The sequence below is a fragment of the Pezoporus occidentalis genome, unplaced genomic scaffold, assembly GCF_034315485.1.
Source record: "Pezoporus occidentalis ecotype Australia unplaced genomic scaffold, CSIRO_AGI_Poc_V1 ctg22, whole genome shotgun sequence".
NCBI lineage: Eukaryota > Metazoa > Chordata > Aves > Psittaciformes > Psittacidae > Pezoporus > Pezoporus occidentalis.
The window spans coordinates 1,376,849-1,404,252 of NW_026914072.1; the positions used below are offsets into that span (position 1 = coordinate 1,376,849).

General features: G+C 40.7%; 1 protein-coding gene across 1 annotated transcript; it reads right to left on the reverse strand.

Moving 5' to 3' along the window:
- Positions 1 to 27,404, reverse strand: DKK3 (dickkopf WNT signaling pathway inhibitor 3). Its single transcript, XM_062620150.1, has 7 exons — positions 27,095 to 27,404; positions 24,914 to 25,051; positions 24,319 to 24,402; positions 7,102 to 7,194; positions 4,354 to 4,498; positions 1,709 to 1,865; positions 1 to 461 (listed from the first exon to the last, which is right to left on the reverse strand). Exons 1-7 carry the CDS (start codon positions 27,269 to 27,271, stop codon positions 218 to 220), a joined length of 1,038 nt encoding a protein of 345 aa, XP_062476134.1. The 5' UTR covers positions 27,272 to 27,404; the 3' UTR covers positions 1 to 217.

The following is a 27,404-nucleotide window of genomic DNA, read 5'->3' on the forward strand; positions in this document are numbered from 1 at the left end:
TATAGTTCTTATTTGTCTTTGACAGCAGGCTTGGTCCAGGGATTGAGTGAATTCAACAAGCATTTGAACATGCAGGTTTGGTGCACAGAAAAGGGTGCTCACTGAAGACATTGTTTATTACACTTCTATCCAGTGGTATGTGTTTAGGATTTATATAAGCAAGACACTAGACAAAAATCTCTAGAAATAACTACCTAACTGTCTGGTGTTTGAACTTTCAAATTTCATCTCCCAGGAACAGCTCACGAGCTGAGTCAGGCTCAGGCTTCAAACCTGCGTTGTCCTCCAGACTTTCTAATTCTTTACGCACTTCCTGAATGATGCTGCTTTCTTCATAATCAGAAAGACTCTCTCTGGGTATCAAGCTGAGGAATGGCATCTCATCCATGATTAAGGGCTTTTCTTTTTCATTATCCCTGGTTTCATTGGCAGAGTGTTCACACACAGATGTAGTGCTCTGGCTGTTGGAAAGAGACATCTGGTCATGTACTACATCTTTTAATGTTCTTTTGCTAATTCCTCAATAAAATTCTTCGTTCCCTCCCCACATGAAAGCATGTTAAATGTGCAATACTGTCCGGTCTACCATAGCTGACTTGATAAACGACTGATTTTTACATGCTTGACAGCTGGAGGGTTAAGGATGGGATTTCCACATACAGAGCTAGAACAAAGGTTCTAATAGGCACAGATGTTTGATGCTGGGACACAAGATGGCAGTGGCCCTCAGCACAACCTGGCTCTTCTGCCTACAAGTGCTCCTGGTGACTAGGGCTTTCTGTTCACATCACAAGTTAAGAAACATGACACTCCAGCTTTAAAGGAATGCTGAAAAAAATACTGCTTTCTATCAAGCTGTAGAGTTGAGCATTACGTATTTGGTTCTGAACAGAATACTGTAATAGCTAAATTTGCTGCTGCCTTTGTTTTGAAAAGTGGCTTCGGTTGCCTGCAAACAAATACCCCACGCTGTTGTAGGAAGTTTGGTAAAAGGAAAGTTTGAAGAATGTTTTATATTTGTTGATAGGAGGTGAGGAGCAGAACTTGATCATGGTATCCGCTGTGTCTCTGTGCTGTTAGCAGGTCCCTGTGATAGGGCAAGGAGACCACTGCTAGGTCTAGGCCCCTTTTGTAGCTGCTTAAAGCAGCACCCTCCTTCATTGGAAACAAAGGGTGAATGAGCTAAAGATGTTCCTGGAGCTTATTTTGTGTGCATTTAATTCTTGTATGTTTTGCTTCCTATGAGCTTTAGTACGTCCAATTTTGGGCAGGCTAACCCTGTATTCGCTAAGATAGAATCTCATGGTTTCAGTGTTTAGCACTCACTAGTAATATTTAGCCAAGGGCCATTTTAAGCAGAGATGGGCTGCCTCTTTAAAAAAATCTGAATCTTCAAATTCACCATGGAAACTCCCAGAAGCAGCTTTATCTTTCTGACTATGTGAGTCTTGTGCATGTATGCACAGTATTTCTGTGTTTGTGATAGTCCTAAAGAGGTAAGTAATTTTTGTGACTGTAGCTGGATAGTTATAATCACACCCCAATTCATTTCTGTGTTTCTCTATCCCTATCAAAACTGTTCTCCTTGAGAAAAGCTGCCAGAACATTTTCTAATGAGGAAGAATCTTCAAATTCTGTATCTGTTTACCACAGAAAGAGACCCCCTCAAAACATTCAAGCAGCTTGCTTGTCCGCTTTTGCTCTTTACCTCTGAGGTTGGCAGCTCAAGCCACTTGCACATGGGCACTGCTCAAGTACTCCATCGGGTTCCAGTTCCCAGGTAATCAGATTGAGAAGTCTGTTTGAAGGATCGTGGCAGGGCTCACCTTCTTCAGGTAATGGAGTGCACACAGGAAACAGTAGATCTGCATAAAAACAGAATAGCCAGGGTTGGAAAGGACCTTAAGATCATCTAGTTGCAATCCCCTGCCATGGGCAGGGACACCTCACAGTAGACTGGCACCCAAGGCTCTGTCCAGCCTGGTCTTGAACACTGCCAGGGATGGGGCATTTATCACTTCTGCATGCCACAGTAAATTAATTTTAAGAGAAATGCTTAACTCTCTGCTAAACTGAAATGACCTGATCTTTAAGTCTATATACACAATATAAAAAGACAGACTTGATCACTTTTTAAGTCCTTTTACGTATGAAGGAGCCATAACAATGTTCTTTCCACTAGGTGGGAGTAAGAGAGTGGAAATTTATGTTTAATGAGCAAGATCAACTTCTGCTGCTTCAGGAAGAGACTGCTGTCAACACAGTAGTACTGCACAACCCCATCCCTTGGAGATCTGCAAGACTATGCTAAAACTAACAAAACTAACATTACAGTTAGTTGTTTACAACACATAGGATTGATGGCTTAAAACCTGAATAGGGAAATATCAGTGTTTTGGAACTCTTTATTTTTCTTATTTCTTTGCAGTGGTACAAATACAGAGCACTCGTTAAGAGACTAAATGAGGTTACAAGAACTACTACTCTGTATTTAATTTGTTGTAGTCACTCTGCAATAGGCAAAGCTGGCTGATGGCATTGGGGACTTGGTAACTTTGTTTCTGTACAGGTGTCAATTTCAACCTGTGTAACAAAATGTTATGCCTTTTGTGTTTCCTGATGCTAGCAACTTACAGTGTCGATCTTGAATCCAGCTCTTCCAGATGTTCCTATCAAAGCTCCCTTCCTCCTCTTGGCTTCATTCACCTCATATTTTGTGGTATGGCAGAATAAAATATGTGAAGAGTTAAGAATTTATGTTTTATAAACAGCCTTGGTCAAAATACATATGTGTGTGTGTACACAGACATGTACTTTAATGGATATGACTTACCAGTTCCTAATGCTGAAACAGATTATCTTCAGCAGTGAATGCTCCGAAGTTCACTACAGTTTTATATAAAAAATATCCATCTAAAGACACTCCAATATTTATGACAAACTTTTGCAATACTCTAATGATAAAGGCCTAACCTGAAAAGCCCTAAAGCATTGCTACATCAGACAAGCACAGAATAAAAATCCATTGCTATTTAAAGTTTTAACAGTTGTGTTCCATAACTCTAGTCACTATGCCTATCTATTGTATTGTTTGTTCCTGAGTTACAGTTTGCACTAAATTTCATTTCAAGCCAAACACTAACTTACACTCACTGTGATTGTCTTATGCAGTTGAAATAATCATCATGAAGACACAGTTTGGTCGGATCCCATAGGAAATCAAGGCTACAGCAGCAGTACTACCCTCACAGTAGACAGCCTAGTGCTACTACCACCAGTGGGACGCATATTAGTGATTTACTCATCTCTGCAGCATAAGCAGATACAAAGCACTGTGTGGTGAAAGTAACAGGCATTATTAAAAGTGCCCTTTCTGTCTCATTTTGGAATCACAGTACAATGAAATCTCTGATACAGGCTGGAAAAACCTGTAAATGCTTTAGGCAGAAATCTAATAAAGTGAAAATAAAACTGTTCTCACCAAACATTGAATTTATCATTGAAGGTCTACCATAATGTTCAAAACCTGTAAGTGCTTTAGGCAGAAACCTGATGCAGGGCTGGGGTAACCCTCCTCTAGCAGAGCCAGATAAACAGCATCTAGAGAAATGGCTACCTGTGTGGAAAGATGGTTGGAATTGTATCCTATCACTGCAAAACTAAGGTGAACTATGATAAAAACTACAAGGAAATAGTGGGTATAAAAGAGTAGAAGAAGCTGAGCCCTGACCAGACAGGATTTTTGGGACTGATTTCAGGCCTGATACCTTCTCCTCCTGTCCTACCTTCTGTAAATCAAGTTTCACATTTCCATGTGGACTGACAACATAATCTGGAATGTAATTCCTCTATGTATCTTGGCTGTCTGGTCAGTACTGCATAACATGGTGCCCTGGAAGGCTGTCATAAAACTCAGTGTGAAATGTATCTGCAATGTGACTCTGATGATCTGCTTGCTGAGAGAAGGGAGAAGCCACATTCAGTAATCTCATTAATTTCTTTTGTACATTTTTCGTTCTCTTACTTTTGTTCTACGGGGTGAAAATTTGATGCTGAGCTCTGCTACTTTTAAATGTGTGAGACTTTCCTTTAGAAAGAGTAGATTTTTGAGCTTCTCATGCTGGTGTCATCTCTAGCGTGCAACAGGCTTTTCTTTGACTACTGTGAACCTCTGTCAGACTTTTCTCACTCCTAATTCAATTGAAATTTTATAATGAAGTTACCAAGGTGTGCTTCACAGGCCGAGGCAGAATGACGTGCTGATTCTGTAGTGATTTAGCCCCTTGAACTAAATATAAATAATCCCAACTCCTGTATGATAAAATGAATAGGATAAAAAGCAAACCTCTGTACCTTTCTGAAAAGCACAGCATGTTCCAGGGTTGCAGTCGTGCTGGTTCTCACAAATGGTGCCATTCTCTCCTTTTGAAATGGATTTCCTGCACTCACCCCAAACGCAAAGCTGGTCTCCACAGCATTCAACATCCCGTGAGCAGTGCTTGCAAATGGAAAAAGCACAGGACAAAACTGTCTCTCTAGCAGTAATTGCACATATCAACAGAGAGCTAAGCATACAACTAGATCTGGTCCTGAAGACAACCGCATATATGCGGTTTACATGTATGTGTGTCATGTTCCCACTTTTTAAACCAAACTGCTTTAGATTCTCAGCTTTAAGCAAACATAGAACTAGTTGCCAGACAGGAAACTCCACAGCAGAGTAACAGCATTCCTCCTATACTATTGTACTTACAAAACCTGAATTCTTATTTTAGCATTTATATAAAAATGGATCAGCAGCCAGACATCCTAAATTGTAATACGGATTTTAAGGCAGCCTTTTGCAATCAAGGGAAGCAGAAATTAACAAATAAAATGCTGTCAATGAAAACATTACTAATTTTTTTGTTTGATTTTCATTGTTAAATGCAGTCAGGAATTTACAGTTTGCTCAGAAGGATGATTTCAAAGAGCAAAGAAAAAAAACCTTACTAAAATCCATCTTCAGTTATAAGAAGAACCAGGCCTCGTCTGGAAGCAAGAATCTTTGACAAAAAATCTCTGAAAAAATTATCTTTGATAATCAGAAGTGCAAATCCAGCTAGAGCCAGCTGTGTATGGTAACTGTCCCCCTGCTTCAATAACTGTCCCCCTGCTTCAACTATACACACCTGTCGTGGTTTAAACCCAGTCAGGTAACTCATTCGCTCACTTCCCCCCCTTTCTTGCCCTCCCCCTGCTCTCGGAGGGACGGAGAGGAGCGAAAAGAATGCAACTCCCACAGGTTGAGATAAGAACAGTTTAGTAACTAAGGTATAACACAGATCACTACTGCTACCACCAATAATAACAATGATAAAGGAAGTAACAAGGGAAGAGAATACAACACCTCAGCACCAGCTGACCGATCACTCACCCCCCAAGCCCGAGCAAGCTCCGACCCATACCTCCTCCAACCCTGTCACTTAACTGTTACCTCCTCTGACTGCTTGGTATGGAATACCTCCCGGCTGGGTCTCTGCTTCCTCACAGCCTCCCCTCCTCCCTGGCAGAGCATGCTCACAAAGTCCTTTCGCTTGTTATCAGCTCTGTTCCCGAGCTGAAAGTCAAAACACTGCACTACACCAGCTACCAAGAAGGGGAAAAATGACTGCTACTGCTGAACCCAGGACAACACCTAATAACCCAACCTAATGCAAACAGGGTGTCACTTTGTTTCTCTCTTTTAGGTGGGTTGATTAACATCTTGGATTCACAGTAGGTCAGCGTTTTAACAGCTGTTTCCCGTCTGTGTGAAGCCCTGTCTGGGCAGCCATCCAAAATCAGAATTTCTTGCCCAGTGGATCCCACAGGAAGTGCTGAACACAGGGCATGGAGTGGGACTACACTAGCACGAGTAAGACCTGCTAGTTAAAATTAAAAATGTTTTGCAATTGTGGGGGGTCTAGGTCAGGGAATTGGTCCCAGCACCTTCAGTCTGAGCTCACTTTACAGCAGGAGTGTAGCTAGGACCCAATTTTTACTTTCTTTATCCTACACATCTTCTTCTGACGGCTGCAAAAAGAAGGGGGGGGGTAGGTGTTAGGTCACCCCAATGTTGATTTTTCACTATTCCATGTTAACATGAAAAATTATCCATTTAACATTTTCTAAAATATGAAGAATAAGCTTTCTTAATGACACTTCAGCATATACTCAGGACTTGTGTTTAAGCAAGCATTCTGTCCACTGAAGTCAATAGAGCTCCCTGAAGTTACGAAGTATTTCAATCATTTCAGGAACAGCCTGGTGCTTTTAGATTATAATAATCCTATTGATTACATGACTACAGCAAGGCTTGCTTGCTTGTAGACTTAACTGTCTGTAAATGCTCTGAGGAATGAATTTGTTTCACAAGAAGCTGTCAGCAGAACTTAGATGAAAAGGGACAGTCAGATAAAAGCCCTTTTTCAACAGACTGCTCTTAAACTGGATCTTCACCACAGAAAAAGCCTGAACTTCTCAGGTACCTGTGACTCACGGGAGGTAACCTAACCATAGCTACTACCAAGAACATTTAGCTCAAAAGACAGGAATTTACTGCTTCCTGATGTTCAGAGGTTCAAACAATGTAAATGACCCATGTGAGAGGATCACTTCTGGTGACAACTGCGCTACAGCACTGTACAAGTGAAGAGCACTCACTGCTGCAACTCTATGTGAACCATGAGCTGGAAACCTACTGTCAGCTGAGCCTTAGGAGCTGGCACAGCATTTCATCTTTGCCTGTTTCACCGGCAACCTACAGTGTGTTAGTTTACACTGTACTTAGGCCACCTAACAAGTCAAGCTTGAGTCAGGAGGAGTAGAGTGCAGGTTTTGAAGCATGTGAGAACAGAAACCTTAAAACTTAGTTGTTGTATTAACAGACAGGAACACCAAAACACCCTCCCCCCCAAAAAGCTGACAACCCAGCCCAATCTGCTCTACACACCCATTTTTAACCTCATGCAAAAAGCTTTCCATATTCTTTTCTACTAATTTTGACTTGCTGACATTAACAGTAACTTCTATATTGAGTTTCTAAAGACCACAGAAAATCGCATCTCATTCAGGACTTACTGTATGCTGGGTTTTACAGAGCTGACATTTGTACTCAAAGGTGGAGAACTGGCAGTATTTCCCTGTTTCACAGTCTTCATCAATGATGCACTCCTGAGGAAAAAGATGAAAGTAATTTGCCACTGTGTGACAGAAATCCATACCTCTTGAAATATCAGGTGGTCTGGAATTGTATTTGTTATTTAGGAACCAAGAAAAGAAGCTTGCTTTGTTTCTTCATACAGCTACAGCTCTGAAATACCACAATGCCATGTCCATGGTGTACCTAAATACTGTGGCCCCAGATTGCTGGATAGGTTGACTTCTGGTATAAATATTAGTACCAAAAACCTCAAGAAAACAAATTATCTTGCTCTGCACACTCTTGGGAGAGGAGGGCGGCTGAAGACATTTGTATTAAATTTATTCAAATTGCATTAGAGTACAGTTGTGATTCATTACTTGCTGGCTGTTTTTTCCAGATGGGGCCAAGACCAAAGGAAAGAGGATGTGCTACAGCAGCTGCAGCAGCCAAGAGTATCTTTATGCTCCGTGGGAGACCATTTTGAAACAGCTTTCTAGATCCCAGGCCAGGTAGCTGTATGCTGTCCTCCCTCTTCTTCCCCAGCAACGTCAGTGCCAACCACAGAAACACTGCAGCATGGTTAGCTTCCCTAAGCCAGTAAGGACAACCCTAAGGGAGAAGGGAAATGTGTTTCCTTTTAACTGCTCCCCTTTGCAAGTGGCAGACAAGTTTTTCTTGGGCAATATTTGCAGTGCGATTTTTTTGTGAGCAGTAACTTCTATGCTGAAAAATGCAGTGCTGCTTCCCACAGGACTGGTAACATTAAATGTCCCTGGGAATTGATGGTAACTGCAGCACTACCTTACAGCAAGTACCTCAGGAAAGCATTAGAGGTCATACACCATTAGATTTCCTTTCCTTGGCTGATGGTATGTCTCTCGTGTACCTATCATCATAGCCCATTACCTGGGAGATCACAGCTGCAAATGTCTAAATACCAACACATGTAAATTTTAAATCCTTTTTAAATATAATTTGGATATCGCAAAATATGCAGGAGGAGATTCTCTGTTGACATCATTCCTCTGGCATCATCCTGCTGCCGATGGAGTTAATGTTCACTTAGTAATGTTCTGGACTGTCGAAGAACATGGTATTTCTGCATTGCATGCCCTTGAGGTGCATGTAACAAACTCACTGTTTCCTCCCTCCTTGTTTGCTGCATGAGTGCTCACCAGACAGGTTTGAACACTAAGATTGACAAGTGCTGGAGAGCCAGATGCATCCTAGGGGAAAAAAGAAGGCCCACAGTTCTCCTTAGTGTATCAGCCTTTGTCCCATGTCCATGACACCAGGGCAGGCCTCAGCTTCGCAAGGTCTTTGAGCACATATTTAGCTTTTCAAACCTGGAATCCTTTCATGGCTCTAACAAAAATATTCATGTGAGAGTGACACCTGAGATCCTGTCAGAATCACAAACTCGGACTGAAGTTTCTTCACCCAGAGGTCCCACAAGCACCATGGTAGATGGCTCATCTTTTATTCATGCTGCACAGGGTGAACAAACTGGTCAGGATTTCGCAGGCATGGCAGTGAGGATAATACAGAGAATAAGTGTATACATTTGCACATCCCTGATGCGTCTGGCTCACAGCAAGGGGTGGTGTGAACGCATCTAATGGTTATCTCTTGAAATATGTGATTAAACCTGTTCTCTAAAAAGTGTTTTCTCTAGGCTGCAAACGATCTAGTCAACAGAAGAATAAATCATAGCACTGTTCTGAGTCACTTGTACTCCATCACTGGTTTGTACCACCATAAGGTTGATGCTGTCTTTTTGCTATTGGTCAATTAAAAAAGAAGGAATTATACCAGAAATTCGTGAATTCTCTGAAGAGATCACTTGACTGCTCCTTGGCAGATACTAACCGCATTTGCTGCAGCAGATCAACTGTCATTTGTGCAACCTTTATAAAAAGTTTCCACTAAGCTTTTAATCTTCCCTTTCTACTTTCTCAGATCACTTCTCCCTGAAGTGCTGACTTCTTCCACACCACCACAGTTGGGGTTTGTGCTTCAGCTGCACTGAAGACCAGGTCAGTAAGAAGTTTAAGTAAAGCTCTTAAATTACTGTTATCACTGAAAGAGGAAAAGATTACACTGTGTGACATCTATACTGTCTTCATATCTTCTCCACATTAAACCTTATGGAAGCTTCTTGCCCTGTGTGAGACACGGCTGCTCTGCATGAAGAGCAGTGTCTAAGTTACCCATTTTGGCTACCTGAAATGTTTTCAAAGTTTGATTACCCAGAACACAGAACAGAAGCCAAACACAGTCAGCGGCCTGATTATTTTCAAATCAGTGACACAATATTCAGGTTATATGTTTATAAAGAAGAAGCAGTCATTTCAGCTGTTTTAAGACAGTACCACCAGGTCTAGGCTGCTATGAATTACCAGAATGCTTTTAAAACTTCATTATTGCAGCACAGTGCATATTCTGCTTGTTTGCTTTTGTGTTGCTACATAATCAGGTGGGTCAATATCCCAGTGTTATATAGTATGTTCTAGGCTTTTTAGTTCCAAGTTAGCAGTGAGCCGCTTCTCTTCAGCAGCCATGCTCTTTCTGGCCCATTTTCTGTCTGCAGCTTTGTCAGCTTCTTTTATGGATCCCTCTGTATAAACCATACTCAGAATAAACTATACTGTTTCATCCCTGTTCCATCTACTTTCAGGCAAACAGGCAGCTCTCACTGTACTCAGTTTTTCCAACTGGCCCTCTCCACAAAGGAGAAATCTTGCCCCAATCGTTTTTAAGCTCATGGAATAACTCCCTCTCTAGCTATAAAACCACCTAACACCAAAGTTGTAATTCTCCAGTCACTGCCTTCTCCCGCACTAATGAGTTGCCTGCCAAGAAAGTTCTTTTTCCCCTCTTACTGAATTGTGTCCCACCAGTTCAGACTTCCAGTTTTATGAGGCTTTTCAGTTGAGGGAAAAATCCTTTCACAGTTTTCTTTCCTGGCATGGAAAAAGCTTGCTTTCGTGTGCTCTTCGTGAAATTTTGTGCCACACTTCACGCCAGCTTCCTTCACCCAGGAATTATAATCTGTAGTCAATGCAGAACTCGGTAATGCTTACACATGCAGATGTGTGACTGTTTATCTTTTCTTTCTTTTTAAGCTTTATATTTATTTATTTAATCAAGCCACAGACCTGTTCTAATCAGGCTACCTTGAGACAGAACAGTTGCCAGACCAGGAGCAAACCTAAACATCTTCATGAGCTGCAATAGATCCTGAACAATCCATTTTTTTCTGGAGCTCTGCACATTAGGTTATTTCTCAGAACATTATGTCTTTGCAGGAGCAACTGTAAACTGGGGCTGCTGTTTTCTGACATGCAGGAGAGCAGATGCTGGCTTCTGACATGCAGCAGAGCATACAAGTTGAGCAGATAGCTTAAAGACAGAATTAGCTACACTTACAATGGTATACATCTCTCTGAAATCCATTATGATGTTATACCAGTCAATGTAGCAGCAAATAAATATGCTGTGTGAGAAGTGCTAAAGAATAATGCAAAGTGAAAGTAGGATTCCCTGTTTACTAATGGGTACACTAGGACCCGTGAACAACAGAAACCGGGATGGAGAAGAGCATGCTATGTACCTGTAAGTACATACTCAGCATCCTGTGGGCTCTTACTATACAGTATTGTACTCTGTAGTGCAACACTTAAAATCAATTCAGAGGTTGAATCTGTTCCAAAACCAACAGGGAAAAAAGTACCCAACAAAACCCTGAAACTCCATGGAAAAGGTTCCATGACGACTGTATTATAAGACTGCTAAACCAATTACTGCTGACAGAAACACCAGTTTTCCTGTCTTTGGCCGATTATGCCAAGCTATTTTTTGCTTTCCTAAAGAATGGTTAATCTTCATGCTTGAGAATAAAAAAGTGACTGATGTTAGTGATAGTGAAGTATGGTAGGACTACTGGGATGACTACGCTTCAAAAGCTTCTCTGAACAAGAAGTCCCTTTACATGTTTCTTAAAAACTTCTAAGAAAATTTCCTTTTCAAAAGCCTGTAACTCAAATAAAACTCACATTAACCTCCATATGTAGCAGCTGCAGATCCTTCCCAAACAGTTCCAGAGCTCACCTAACTGTATCTGTGAGGCAGTGATAATTTCAGCTGTAGCTGGAGTGCTCTAGCAAAATCACTTGCTCACTTTTAAACTGACGTTTCTTAGCAATCGTCACTTCTTAGAGTTAACATTTACTTCTGTGTTTACATATCCCTTTCTAGGTCTTGTTTTAATTTCTACAAGTCATTTCATCTTGGACTGCTCTCCATTTAATGTAGCAGATGGCAAAAACTGCTGAGTAGTAAAGAAAAAGGGCATAAAACCCGGTTTGTATCACGCATGTACTACATGTATTTAAAAAATGGCAGACTTACACAGAATGAAATATTGCTTTTTGTGGAAACTACTACCACAGTTTGAATTGCACAAGTGTTCCACTTTTTAATCTCTCAGTCGTCTAGACTGGGCACATAACGCACTTGGCCTTGATGAGATATGAATTAAGTTGCCTTGAAATATCTCAAAACCTCTGTAATACTTTGCAGCAGAGCAAATCTCTTACTGTTGTCCTGCCAAGTACATAGCACTACTAAAAATAAGGACTACTGTTAAAAAAGGCATACTAAAAAGAGCAGGCATACGAGTTGCAAGCTATGGTATTAGTCATATCCTAGTGTTATGTGGGAAAGTCAGCTATTTGTGTGGCTGTTCAACAGGAATGTGACTTCTGAGCTCAAAACTAATAAGTAAGAAAACTCAAGTGACTCCCTCAGTTTTGTCTTGAACTTCACAGAACTAATCTCACCCATTTCCTTTTCCCTGTCAAGAAACAGAAAAAATCTTAATTGTAGGAATGTTATTTCTGTCTCTCCACATGATGCAGTATGAATGAATGCAAAATATGTCTACATGAAGGCACTTGAGCTTGGCTTTAGGTACTAAAAGCAACATAACTACATTAGCATTAACAGGCTCTAAAAAAGCCTAGGGAATTAATTGAAGCATGTTGTAGTCACACACCCACCAAAGTCAGTGTAAGAAGTCCATCCCTTTCTACACCATCTGCTTATTCTAATCACAAATACAGTGATCCTGTCACTGATCAGACTCTTATGCAGTTAATGCTCCAGGTCAAAACAGCTCAGATAAAATGTTCTATTATCCACAGCTTCTAGAAACCAAGACATCAATGAAAGAAGAAACTACACACAAAAGAACCAAAAAATAAAAGATTCCTGACAAATGCCTCAGGATAATGAGAAAAATGATGCCCAGATGCTCTGTCAATCAGATCATGTACTGTTCATCCATGGTCAATATCTCTGTGTGTCATGTAATAATTTCATGGCAGGTCACTCTGCAGAAGCAGTCACTTAATTTTCTTCTCTCACCCTCTCTTTTCTCAGTAAGAATCTAACAATCTGATCCTGGCAAGACTACACTCTCTGCAAATGCTCTTGGGTGGGAAACAACACAAAGTGCTTATTTCAATCAGTTCTGCAATGGTGTCAGAGGAGGCACACTAGAAAAACTGTTCAAAGTTGGCAGAAAAAAAACACAAATTATAATCTGACAGGTAATTAACTTAGTCTGTTAACTAAGACCTATTCAACTAAGAAATGAGCAGAGGTCTGTGCAGATGTATACATACACACATATATAGATGTATACAGACATATACATAAATATATACAAGGCTACATATTGCAGTGCCTGTCTGCAACAGCAGAAGTCTTGTCTCATTCCATGCATTTGCCCTAGAGCAGGCAGGACAGGTTATAACATGAAATTCCTCTTCTTTTCTCCTGTTTGTCAGGTATACCACAGGCAGAGTAGGATACTAGAAATTCTCAGGCCTTCTGGAAACTTGGTGCTATGCTACACACTCAGTCCATTGGTTTTTAAACACACAGAGACTCTATAATCTTCTATATCTGAAACTAGACAGAGAAGGAATATGCTGAAGTTGGACAATCTGAGACTGAAAACCAATATCCATGTGTTCCATGTTTAATTGCTCCCTGTTAAGAAAAGCTTTTTTACATAGTATGAGGTTCTCAAATGAGGTCAAATTACTGACACATGTTCATAAACCAAGTTTTCCTAATGGTTTTGGAATTAATTGTCTTACTAGAGAAACGCATCTACCTGTGGATGTATTAATTGGACAATTCTTTGACCTTTGATAACCAGATGAGTCTAAAACCTTGTGGTCTAAAAGAGGAGTTTTATTCCAAATATCTTGAGATACAGTAATAGTTACGGAAGCACTGTAAAACTGTGTTATGACGCTCTGAAGTACCATTATTTCTAAGTAGTCAGTAATCCTATCAAGATACAGCTCTGATGTAATGGTGTGCCTGGAGGTTGGAGTTTAATGCAGGTGTCTTTTCTCTCTACGGTTAGCAGCTACAAAGTTTCCATGATTCACTACCAAACTATGTAAATTTTGAAAATTTATGAAAGCAAACAACACAGAGGAGCTGAACACAGCAAGGATGTGAAACAGCTGTGCAGAAAGAAAAACAGTTTGAAACAAGATTTCTGTACTTAATAGCTACTTGCTAATCTTAATCACTGAATTAAGAGCAGTGCACTTAGTAAGATTCCAACCTGTGCCCAATCCCTCACAGAATTTATTTCAAACCTTGAATCTTCCATGCTTCATTCTTATATGTTGTGCTTTTTTGGTAGTTTACAGTTTTAGCAGACTTATTTACTGTGTCTAAGGTGTCAGCCAAAGATAATACTAGAACAGAAATAGATGGGTAAGAATTCATCCTCAATGGATTTTGCCTATAGCAGAGTTGACAGTGTGAAAGACTGCTGTTTGTAGAGGAAAGAAATAATATATTTTCCATGAGCTGTAGATGGAAGAAGGGGTTTAAACTAGAGCAATATCGTTTTTAGAGTGAGCACAGAAAAGTATTGGAATAAACTGCCTCCACAGCTTGAGGATTTTGAGTACACATGAAATGAATGTCTGCCTGAAGATGGAGTAGGCATCTGTGTGGTAGATGTTGACTTTCTGAGGCTTCTTCCAGACCTCCTCTTTGGGACATTCGTTGGGATTACAATAGAGCCTTTTAATTTTTTTTTCCTTTAATTTGATTTTCTGCCTGAAATCATGTGTCTAGAGGATATCAACAACAGATGATGACAATTCATGAATAACCATTTCATTTCACAAACAAACTCCAACGAAGAAGAAACGAAAAAAAGGTCTTCAGCATACTCTTTATGTCCTTCCAAACAGGACATAAGAATGTGAATGTATTACAGCTTTTTAGCATGTATGATGCCCAAGACAATTCATGGACAAGGAAAGACCACCCTGTGTCTGACACCATGATGTCAGCCACTCTACATGCCTTAGGATGCTTCATCCTACCTCTGGGATGAGTGGGCTTTCTAAGGGAACACGTTTGAGAAACTCCTCATGTGATATAAATCCACAGAACAGGCTCTGAGTCATTTCCAGACAGGGTAACAAGTAAACAAATATGAAATTCCCACCCCACCCTGCGTATCTTTTTACCAGTTCTGCTGTATTATGATATATTACTAACGGGAATGGAAAAGTGCACTTCTTGTTAAGGTAAGAATCAGGACAGGTAGAAAAGTTGGAGGGGGGCTTCTTTCTGTAAGCTGAAGTGGTGAACAACCACAATTTGAAAACTAATACATTCACTGGTGTGGTTTTCCTTTGTGGTAACTATCAAAGTGACTCAGCCTCTCAAAAGGCCAGGCAGACAGTCACTCTGCAAAGGATGCCAGAATGCTGGTTTTGAATTAAGATGGGAGAAAGGACAAAGTGAGACTTAGCTGACACAGAAATGCACTTCTCAAGGGAATACATTTGAAGCCACCATTCTACAGTGCTTTTTTCCTCACATTTGCCAAATCTTTGATGAAACGGAACTGAACAGAAACAACTTCAATTCACCACTTTCCTTTGATTTCCATGGTTTACCTTTGGAAATTGTAGTAAAAAACACCATCAAGCTGGACTAGTAGCATCTCACACGTCTTCCTGACCATAAACAACTGCACAGAAGGCCAAGCAATCACAGATCACATACATTCTGTCTCATCCAACACACTGGTGTAAAACCAGAGTCATTTTAACATTGATGCACCTACCCCTCCTGCAGCCCAGGAAAAGGTTACAGAAGACTTAGGCTCATCGTATATGGTTCTATGTGTTATTAGGCCAACCTCCCAGCCATGACAAACTGATGTAAACCAGCTGCAGATTTAATCCATTCATCTGTATCCTTTGTAATTCAATCATTCTGCTACAGGTGTAAATAAAAACCAGAAAGACAAAACATTTCTGCTTTACATCCAGTACTATAGCCTGTATTTCCTAAAGCCTTTGCTACTGTTTATTACTTAATTAGATAACATGGTCCCAGCTAAAATCTCAAATAAGCAGCTGCTGGAGCCAATGGATTACACCATGTAATCAAAACCAGTGGAAAAAATTTCTCTTTTTGCCTTAAAGCTTTTCCTCTTGTGTGATTAATTTTGTTACATAGGTCTGACCAGAGGAAAGAAAAACATTGCTGATCAGTTTTCAGTGCTGTCTAAAGACAGCCCATACTATGATCTTTTAACAGTTATCAGCAGATCACAGAATTGTCACCAGCCCACATGAAAGATTCACTCTCCTGACTGTATCTGCTAACTTAAGACAAAAAAACCTATTTAATTTCTCTTAGGGTTAACAGGTAGATCTAATAAAGGCAGAAAGTAAAATCATTCATGGTAATTTGGTTTTTTTATCTCTCTACAACTCGAACATGATCTGCAAAAGACATTTGGACAGCCTTGGTTCCCGAAACTCAGCATGGTATGTGTGAGATGACTAAACTAAAGCCAGGGAAAAGGTAAAACAACTGCTCTTTGATTTACACTGCTCCCTTGCTATGGGAGCTTGTTTGCAGAAGAGTTCTTACAACCAGTATGCAAACAAGGAAACAGCAGATTAACTGAACATGATGCATACCTCCCCACAGATGAAAAGTTTCAGGCAAGCCAGAATTTATTTCCACAACTAACAAGAATGATGAAACTTTAAAGTGGTGTATGGCTCTTGGGTAGACACTGATGAAGCAATGGGTGGGCACTGACTCTCTAAGAGAAAGTCTGTTTTGGACCCTTCTGGAGAACTTAACTGGTTTGCTGCTGTGTTTTTACAAACCAACACCTAAACACTGAATCAATTATAGGCACTGTTACTGTGTTATGGTAATAGTTTATTTTGGTGAGGAGAACTCTATTCTGAGAAAAATCTTTCTTCAATACTTAATTACTCAGGGGTAAGAGTCCAGACAGGTAAAACTAATGAGGCAGTTCTTTAGCCATCCTGCTTTTCTGTAAAATTACTCTTTTTCTTTGGAGTCTAACTGGAATAGATATACCATATGACAGCACATGAGGATCTGGCAAATTTTAAAACCATTTTAAACACAGGCATAGACCTGAATTACTAATGAAAAGTGTGACTTTCATGGTATCTATTAGTACTACACAGTTTTGTTTGCCTAACTTGACAGAAAAAAACCTTACACTAAGCTAGACTAATGGGAAATATGAAGGAAATCCTAGTCACTCTTTAAATTTTATTTTTTTTTGTCACTAGCAAAATAAATTTACTAAACTTATTTGACTGACTCCAGACTCCCACACTGACACAAACAAGAGCACAATTTGATACCTTTAATTAGGAGTAATCCCTTTAATGTTGCATCAGTTATTTGCCTGTAAATCCAGGCCACTATTCGAGAAAAAAATAAATAAAAGAGATAATTATGTGTGTTTTCTGACCTTTGGTGGTTGTGTTTTCAGCCCAAACACCTGCCTGGTTTGCCTCACCTCTCAGCAAAAGGCACCTTGCTTCTCTTCACTCTGATAAGGTCTAGCAGCTGTTTACACCTGCTTTTTGTTCAGGGTCACCAAGCATGATATCCGAGTCCATGGAAATGGCAGTCTCACTTTTCTCCACATCATGCCTATTGCAGCACTATAGTATTACAAAACATCTTTGTTTGTGCACACTATCCATTTCTGATTCTCTGTGTGGATCCATAACTTTCTATACAGCATTCCCTCTGAGGTAACAAGCCCACTCAGAGTGGGCTAAGTTCAGTAAATAAGAGTGTGGACACTGAGCTGAATGACACATCTCAGCTGGCAATTACAGAGGTTTCCCACCTTCTTCCTCGGAGAAGTTTCTGCATGCAGAATCAGAGTGACACGTTTTTCAAACTGCTTATGACAGATCTTTGCATTCATTCAGGCTAACATTCACATTTTTTTAACTATAGTCCAGTTAACATCAGATCACTGGTAAAAAGGTGGGGTTTAGAGATACACTGTGATGGACAATAAGTCCATCCTATCATCCATGAGCTAAATTAAACCTCTTAATAGCTTTTGCATCATTAAGAAGTATTTGCTGCTTATGGAGTTATGCTCAGAGGTATGCACACACTCCATCACACCTCTCATCCAAAAAGGGTATGTCACTTCTGATGAGGTCAACAAAGCAGATTGCTAGCATCAGAGAGGTTAGCAAACTTAAAACATCAGAAGGGCAATGCACACATCATACTGCCTGGAAGAAGTTGTGCAAAAGACTGAAACGAGTTGGATTTGCTGGTAAAAAGCAGTAGGTTTTCATGCAGGGTAAGATTTAAAAGAAATACCTATTAGCTTTCCTGCAGGAATTTACGTGGATTGGGACTCAGCCTACAGGAGGGGTTTTGGTTTAAAATCAAGCTATGACTTGCAAACACTTGAGATGTACTACTTAAAAACTATCCATTGTATGTGACAAAAGAGAGTGCATGCAGGTATTCCGCTTACAAAAGGCCAGTGAAACTGGTTTAGTTTTTTTAACAGGCTGCCATTGTAAGCTACTCATGCTTTTTTGCTTTTTTTTTTCAGAAAGCTTTAGCCTATATTATAACTGTAATAATCTATTTGAGTTACTCTGTTTTTTATAAACTTGAAAGCCAGTGACACAGCTTATTCAGATCTCTTAATTCTCTCCTGGAGCATTAACTAGGAAGTGCAGTTTGCTTTATCTACTCCTACGCTGAGAATTACCCAAAGACTAAGAAATGTACTAATCAAGAAGAACTGTACTAGTCAAGAAGAACTGTACTAGTCAAGAAGAACTGTACTAGTCAATACAAGGTTCATGTAACAAGCGATGTCGACAGAGCAGTCTGGACAGCTAACGAAAGCAAACTAAGAGTGCTAAAGAATTAAATTATTACGTTTACAAAACCTACCAGATTTAGATATCATGGGATTTTTTGCTAGACAGACACCACGATTTCAACCTAGGAATACACCCATGGGCAGGGACACCTCACACTAAACCGTATCACCCAAGGCCTCGTCCAACCTGGTCTCGAACACTGCCACCGATGGAGAATTCACAACCTCCCTGGGCAACATATTCCAGTGCCTCACCACCCTAACAGGAAAGAACTTCCTCCTTATATCCAGTCTAAACTTCCCCTGTTTAAGTTTTAACCCGTTACCCCTTGTCCTGTTACTACAGTCTCTAATGAAGAGTCCCTCTCCAGCATCCCTACAGGCCCCCTTCAGATACTGGAAGGCTGCTATGAGGTCTCCACGCCGCCTTCTCTTCTCCAGGCTGAACAGCCACAACTTTCTCAGCCTATCTTCATACGGGAGGTGCTCCAGTCCCCTGATCATCCTCATGGACCTTCTCTGGACTTGTGCCAACAGTTCCATGTCCTTTTTATGTTGAGGACACCAGAACTGTACACAATACTCCAGGTGAGGTCTCAGAAGAGCAGAATAAAGGGGCAGGATCACCTCCTTCGACCTGCTGGTCATGCTCCTTTTGATGCAGCCCAGGATATGGTTGGCTTTCTGGGCTGCAAGCCACACTCATGTTCATTTTCTCATCGACCAGCACCCCCAAGTCCTTCTTTGCAGGGCTGCTCTGAATCTCTTCTTTGTCCAACCTGTAGCTGTGCCTGGGGTTGCTCCGACACAGGCGTAGGACCTTGCACTTGGCATGGTTAAACTTCATGAGGTTGGCATCAGCCCACCTCACAAGCGTGTCAAGGTCCCTCTGGATGGCATTCCTTTCCTCCAGGGTATCAACTGAACCACACAGCTTGGTGAAATGGACCCAAATGTAGGACTGCGATGCCCAAATAAGTGTCCTCCTTGAGAAACAAGCATGCCAAAGGGAGAAGAAATCAACACCAAGATGCTGCGTATTCAAATTTCTACCACCAGCTGTTCTCCTGCAGTGATGATGATGAAAAAAATTGCTATTTCCATTCCATTAATGCTTCCTTCTCAATTTTCAAAGCTCCTTTTCTCTTCAGCACTAGTAAAAACTCTTCTCCCTGGAGCAGTATTAATCCCAAAAGAAAGCTACTCCAGGATATGTGGCTGCAAATATACTTAGTGAAATCATATAAAAGTTGCTCAAATAGGAATCAAGCAGGTACTTCAGCAGTTCTGGATATCTCTGCAGAGAACTGGAAGCTTGGTTATGAAGCACTACAGCTTACCCATTGAAAAGAAATTTTGCTCTAGAAAAGGGTGAAATGGAGCCCCAGAGATTAATGTTTAATTTTCTACTATTTTGTTTCGTCTTACTATTTTACTGTGAGACTGAAGATAAAGGCTGAAAAGTGCTTTAAATAAGGCCATTATAATGGGGGTACTATCCATTCTATCTCTACAGATAAACCTGTGACCTGACTGTCACTTAAAGAGCCCTCCAAGCCAGCTTGTAAAAGCAGTTCCACAGTGACACAGTCCTCCCTGCCGAGAGCTGCAGGGATCCAAACAGCAGCCTCTAACCATGGAAATAAAGGCCTGGTATCATGGAGTCTATCTCCTAAGGACCTGAGCGTGTTTGAAACTCCTAACCAGCTGCTGTATTTGCAGAGGGTGGTGCCAAATGCGTATGTGCACACAGGCACCCACCCACCTTTGCAGAGAAAGAGCGAGCACCTTGCACAGAAACCACTGAAGGCACCTCTGCTTCCTCTCCCACAAAGAAAATTTGACCTGCACTGTGTAACTAAGGAGGAGGCACAGTCATGTCCCTGAGAGCCTCTACCATCAAAGACAAGTGAAAGAAATGAATGTGCTTCATAGTGCCAAAGACAAAAAACGTATGATACTGGTATACTCTCCCTAGATATTAGCATCTTTAAAGAGGTCTTTCAAGAAAAAGAATTGGAAGCAACAAGATGTACTTGTCTGAAAAAAAAAACAAACTTGCTAAAAAACACATGTTGTTATTTTTATTTACCAAATTAATACAGACAAGAAAAAAAAATTAAGTACACTAGCTTTGGATTAGAAGAGAGGGCTTATATAAAATACTACTCTGAGTGCAACTGAATAGAAATGCAACCAACATTTGTGCAGTAAATCTTATCAGTACCAATTTTGTTTCTTCTTATTTTTCATGCTTGCTTTTCATTGGTTAGGCTCATGTATCACAATTGAAATAGGACTAGTCAACAAACTAGAAAAAATAATGATTTTCATATGGTAATAAAGAGTGCTGTTACTTTTATCTGCGTTCTATACTTGAGCGAACTACTGGAAATTAACTCTGTTAATTTGCAAGCTAACCAGTGTCCCTAGAGAAGTAAACTATAGAGTATCTGAGCATTAAACTCAGGAGCAAATGGGTGTAAAACCCTGCACAGACATAACATGCATATCCAGCCACCTCTTGCCTATATTCGGGTTCTTTCAAGGCACAAGACTGTTGGATTAAAGCCTGACATCTATGCTGGTGACTGCCAGTCCTCACTGATATCTGAGAAAGTGAATGTTAGTGAGAGAATGTAAAAGGCATCTCCAAGTCATGCAGTGCCTCTGAAGAACTGGATTGCATTAACAGAAATGGCAAGCAGCACAATTCCTCTTCTGGAGACTTTAAATACTGACAGTCTTCTTTCCATCAAAATACTGACAACTGAGCCATTCAGTAAGAAAGAATACAGTCTAAAGAGAATACATTTGTGATGCAAAGCCAAGAAGAAATACTGTCTGAGAGGGAAAAGTGTGTGTGTAAGATTATGCCTTATGTTTCTGTAATAGTCTATCTGAATTATATGTATGTGTATAAACCTAAATACACTATAGATATGTGTATTCCTACCTGTTTGCAGGGGTGGCACAGGCACTGTGATTTACAAAGCAGACACAACCTATTTGCCATGAAGGTTCTTCTCCAGTGCCAAATTTCATTCCAGCCAGTATGTGGATTTACTATTGCAACACAGACCTATCGCAAGACACACCTTTGCTCACCTGTGAGGCTTTTGTGTCATTTCTCAAAACCCCAAAAATGTAACTGGAAAAACTTTCAGTGATTTCAGTGTCTTATAATTTGGCTCAGAGAATAAATGTGAACTGAGGGTTGTAGAGTTCCAGTTATTACTAATTACTGCAGCAATAAATTATACAGAGTTTACATTTCAGAGCAGGTGGTTTGCTTCGGTGTTTGATGAATTGTATTTACCACCCAGTTTTGAACCTAAACTGAAGGAGCTGTGGTTCTTTAACTTTTATAAGCTAAGCTTATAAGATGAACCTATGAAACAGGTTTAGTTTTCAGCCTTCAGTTTCCTTACAAGATTAAAAGTTGAGCTTGTATGATAGCATGTGCCTGTTTCTTTTAATTGGCAGATTGAAAATAAAACCTCCTCAAGAGACACCAATCTGAAGGCTACAGGAATAGCATCAGAACAGAGGTCCTGTTCCCAATGGCTGGCTCCCTACAGCCTCTGCTACCAAATTCTTTATCCTCATAACAAAATGTCAGTATACCTTTCCAAATGACTGTCAATACTTATAGCTACTATTATACAGACCTCTTGCTACATTGTAATGCACAGCAGGATGAATCACTGATGCATTACAGAACAGCATATACTGACTGTATTTAGAGACACACTGAGATGATCTCCAGATTTCAGAAGGTTTGTATTTGCAAATTCCTGGAGAATACAAAACCTATATATGTTATTACTTTGTTGCTAAAGTTTAAAATAAGCAGCAAAGAAGCAGAATTACTCTTCCACCATCCACTGCCCTGCAGCCTGGAAAGTGACTGGGACATCCCACAACATCACACGACACTTCAAGTATGAAAATGTATGTATATAATAATGACCTAAGGGGACAGTGCAAAGTTTTATGTAACTCATTTTCCCCCAGTATTTTTGTCTTAAGTTTACAGATCTAAACAATAGCTCTTTTTAATTTGGGCAAAATTTTCCTTCCACTTGGCAGGTCTCTCCTTGGCAGCATATTTTTCTTGCTATAACCCAAATTTTCCAATTCTCAATTTCATGCCATTACTCTTAAAATAGTTCTTCAACCTTGTAGTGCCCTAAATTATTCATATTCCCCTTTAATGTTTAAGGTTTTCGAGTATTTTCCGATTTACTTCTGTTAGGCACCTCTTGGTCAAATTAATATATATGTTTACCCACTTGCCTTAAATAACAACCAAATATGTCTCCTGTTTGATTTTCCCATTTAGCTTTTTCTCTAACTTGGCAACCTCTAAATTAGGTGTTTGTACCATGGGCGCACTTAAAGTTCAAAATGAGCATGAGAGGGGAAACAAACATTAACAAATGTAGTTTTGTTTTTTGATATATGAAGCTTATAAAGAACTTTGCATAATCATTGGAAAAATTTAGAACTATTTTTTTACAGCTATGAAGAATGATTATACACAAAAAGCAAGCCAAATACACTATGAAACAACACCAGTGTTGCGTCCCAGTGCTAAGAAGGTTGGAAAGTTTGCCTTTGTACACTGCATTTGACGATGATGACCATATTTGCTTGAAAAAAAAATCTGAATTGCCTTCATTACACATACCTCATTATTAAAAAGCATTGTGGCATATCTTAACACTTTGTATAAAACCATGCTATAGCTTAGAACAGTTGCAATTTACTGTGTACCTTGACTTACCACTTAATCTATAAGCTTGGCAAAATAGTTAAAAATAAGTACAGCAAACATTAGCAACTTATTTTGCTACTTGCCACTTTCAAAATTTAACAGCAGTATAAAAATACAAGCGGAAAGAGGAAAAGCTTACTTAGAGGATAACAGCAAAGATGCACTAATTTCAGGTTTTACGTGCATTAAACATAGGAACTACCACCATAACTTTTTGTTTAATAAACGTTTTATGAAATAGTTAAATAGCTGCTTTAGTGAAAGAACTGGATAAAGTTACTCTAGAAAAAGCCAGGGCATGTTAAACGAAAATTAAACCACAAACTATTAGTCAACTGAAGCCAGCTATGAGAGGGAACACTGGCAATTCCTGTCTTAGCAAGAGCATTAAAAAAGTCCATTTTGATAAGACTATAACTGAAGAAAACCTAACAGTTGTTCCAAGTAGTGGTACATGCTGAATTTCTCATGGTACTACTGATGTTTAGCAAATATACTCAACTAAAGAATATTCTTAATCTTTTAAATTCCTTGAGAATCCTTAAACAACCATATTTCCAGAGGGGAGGGGGATTTATTCTCCCACCCATCCCCAAAGTGACTTTTCACAACCAGTTTTCTATCACTAGGTTAGGCTGAAAAGCAACTACAGACATATATTGTTCCGTAGACTTCTCATGATAGACAATTTGGAGTTTATTTTCCAGTGTTAAAAGTCCAGAAAGCATTTTTTTAGGAAACCCAAGAGCACAGAGAGAACATATATGGAAACCTGTTATACTAAAGGTTTATTCATGCTGGGAAGGGCTCTGTAACTATCTTTGATACTTGAGCACAACATTTACATTTGACAGACAAAGTGAATATTCAGATCAAGCACTGCAGTTAACCACAACATTGAAATACCAGTTCCAATTCATAATGTAATATGCCTAAATTAAATTAATTAAAAAACAAAAAGCATTTTTGATTGCTTACCCATAACGGTTTTGTGTGTTTTAAAGCATTCAGAAACTTCACTAGGTGAACTACATCATGCTCTTCTGAGTGATGAACATAAAGCATTTCGTTTAATTTTCAACAGGAAAAAATGTGCCCACTTACATGATTTCTTTTATTTTCTCCATCTTTTATAGATGTAATAACTGTCTCAGAAAAAATTGTTGATCCAGTTTTGTTATCTGTAACCTGATGCGACAGAAGAAGGACAAAATATCAGACTACAATTTTTATTACTCCTTTGTTACTCTCAGTCCTACATTGTGCAATACTTAACTCACCCGCTCCCTTTTTTGCTCCATTTTGCTGTCAATCATATAAAAATCCTAATCTGGAGGAAAAAGTAGATTACACGGCTACCTTCTTATCTATTCAAAATGCCACTGTAAGGAAGCTGAGTAGGAGATGGTCTTTCTTTTATGACCCATGTAATAGCTCTACCTGTGTTCTATTTTCAGAAGGAACTTTTCTCAAAATGATTATTTCACATTATCCTTTCATGACATGTGCCCCTACACAGTGATTAGTCAAGCAAATAAGAGACAATAAAATCCCAAAGTAATGACGATCAGGAAAGTATATGCTCCAAATTATTTTATTTCTTCCCAAAACACAAAAAAAAAATTTACTTTTGAAGAAAAGGTGTGTAAGAACCAGCAGCCTGCTATATATATGTTTTGCTATGTATGTTTTCTCATACCTTGTCAATCTCTTGATGAGTCTGAACAGTTTTATTGCCAATTCTGGTTTCCGTGTTTGACTCATTATGGTAGTTGGGAGGTAGGTTTTCAAAGTTTACTTCTGACAGTTTTTTTGCTCCTTCCTCTTCAGCTTCCATCTGCCAAATTTAAATAAACCAACTGAAAATTAGCAACTATTACACAAAAGAGAACCAGCAGTGCTTCTTGTGCAGCCCTCAGTAACACTCTGTTTAATTATGTGATGCTGTTAGCAGAGATCCCCCTGTATGGGTACGCTTCCTCAGCTGTTTCAGACAGTGACAGCAGCATCTTGTTTAATGGACTAGAAAAACAATGATGAGCTAAATCCTTGAGCTCTGGACTGTTTACGCTAAAGTCAGTCTCTGTGAGGATAATGTGTGCAAAGACTAGCGACAAATTGGTATCTGCACAGGTTGATGCCGGTCAAGAGCCCAGCTTTCTGTTTTCCCCAGAAAACCACTAAACACTTCAGACACACTTTCCCATTTGACAAAGAAAAGAAAATGTTCTGGCAGGGCAGAGACATAGCCAGAGCCCCCAAAGTCAATAGAAGCAGTCCTATAGATCAGGGTGCATGCATCCAGAATTTCATTCTCCACTTCAGTTCCCACAGTCTTTGCCAGATGAAGGCTCAACAAGAAAGGGAGTGCTCTCTGAATCAGAAAACAGAGTAAGGTCAGCAAAAAAGCATTGTAAACAACACAAACTGTGAGTAAGTTGCATCCCATTGTTATTAGCAACTGCTGTGCTAGGAGGCCACAAGTTCAGCCAGGCTGAACAACAGGATTTTTCCCAAGACAAAATTTCTCTTTCTGGTACGTCTGTTTATTTTAAATGACAGCTGCCAACCTTTTTGTGTGCAAAGTTTTTATCTGCTAAGATGCAGTCCAGACAACCCACATTTTGTGCTGTGTACAGACCATGCCTCAATCCAGAACTGAAAACAGAAGAATAAAACAGGCAGAAATTTTGACTAGATCTTTATTTTAACCAAGCATGTTTTGGGCATTGTAAAGAATACTTTCTAAAAGAATGAAAAGAATGGTTTGTCTCAATGTGTTTGCAGTCTAAATAAAGGGAATGACAGAGGCAGATTTCAGTAACTGTCCAGAAGACAGTAAAAGTTCAGAAATTATCTAATTATAGTAAACAAATGTCTGTTTTCCCAGTGGATTGTTAGTAAAAGATGGTTTTGGACCATGTAAATTTTGAATGAGAGGAGAAAAGAGTTTGGAAGGAAGATTCTTAACACAAAGGGGGGAAAAGTGCAGAAGTAAGGGGAATGCAGGAACAAGGTCTTTGGAAGGGGATATAAGACAATAGCTTGGGGTCTAGGCTGAGTTCCTGGCTTTGAAACAGGTCCTCTGCAATTCTGGGTAGGCAATTTGAGATCAAGATACAGAAGGCCCCTGAGCAACCTGGTCTAATGGAAAGATCATCCCTGCCTGTATATGATCTTAAGGTCCTTTCCAACCCACACCATCCTATGATTCTAAGCCGCTTCTACACATGCGTCTTCAGGACTGTCTTACACTTTCAGATCCTGGTTTGGGATAACCTCTTGTTATTGTCTTGCTTCTGTACAAGGACAATAAAGTAGCTCTTCACTTCAGTCCTCCCCTTGCCACGTACTGCTGTTTTCTCATTTTCTGAACCAGGCGGGCTATTTGCCTTAACCTTCGCCTCACCATCTGCCCTGATGGCTTTACAGGGGAACCCCCGGACTGCAGGGCAGCAGCCGAGGGGCGCAGGAGTGCGCGGGCTATGTGAGGAGCGGGGTGGGAAACCCTGCAGGGGAGCAGAATAAGGTCAAGAACTGAGGGGAGAAATTCCACCGCAGCAGGGGCCACTCCGGCGCCCCGCACCTCCCGCCTCTCTGCCTGAGGAGGGCGGCAGCGCCGGGCGGGGGAACCGCGGCTCTCGCCCTCCTCAGGCAGCGGCTCCTCACAGGGGGGCGCGGGCACGGCCGGACGCAGGCTTCCTTTGTGGCACGCATGGAGCCGGCCGCGCTGAGGGGACGCGGGGAGCCGGCTCCTCACAGGGACCGTCGAAGACGAATGAGTGAGAGACTCGCGCCGCTGCGCTGCCCGCACGTGCGGTGCGGCCCTGCCCAGGGGGCTGAGGGAGGAAGGGTCCCCCACACCCAGCCCCCGCCTCACCTCTTGCACCGCGTTGCGCAGCTTGTGCTGCGTGTCCTCCATCAGCGCCTCCACCTCCCGCAGCATCTCGCCCAGGCTGGCCGCCCGCCGCCGGCCGCTGCCCCCCGCCGCGGCGCAGCATATTTCCCCCAGCACAGCCGCCAGCAGCAGCCATCGCAGCCCCGCTCCCCGCAGCATCCCTATGGCGCCGCTCCCGCCGCTGCCCCTCAGCAGTGCGGGCTGGCTCTCGGAGGTGGGGCGGGGCTGAGCGGGAGCGGGCGGCCCCGCAGCGCCAACCTAGCTCCGCAGCCTTCCGCCGGCTCCGCAGCGC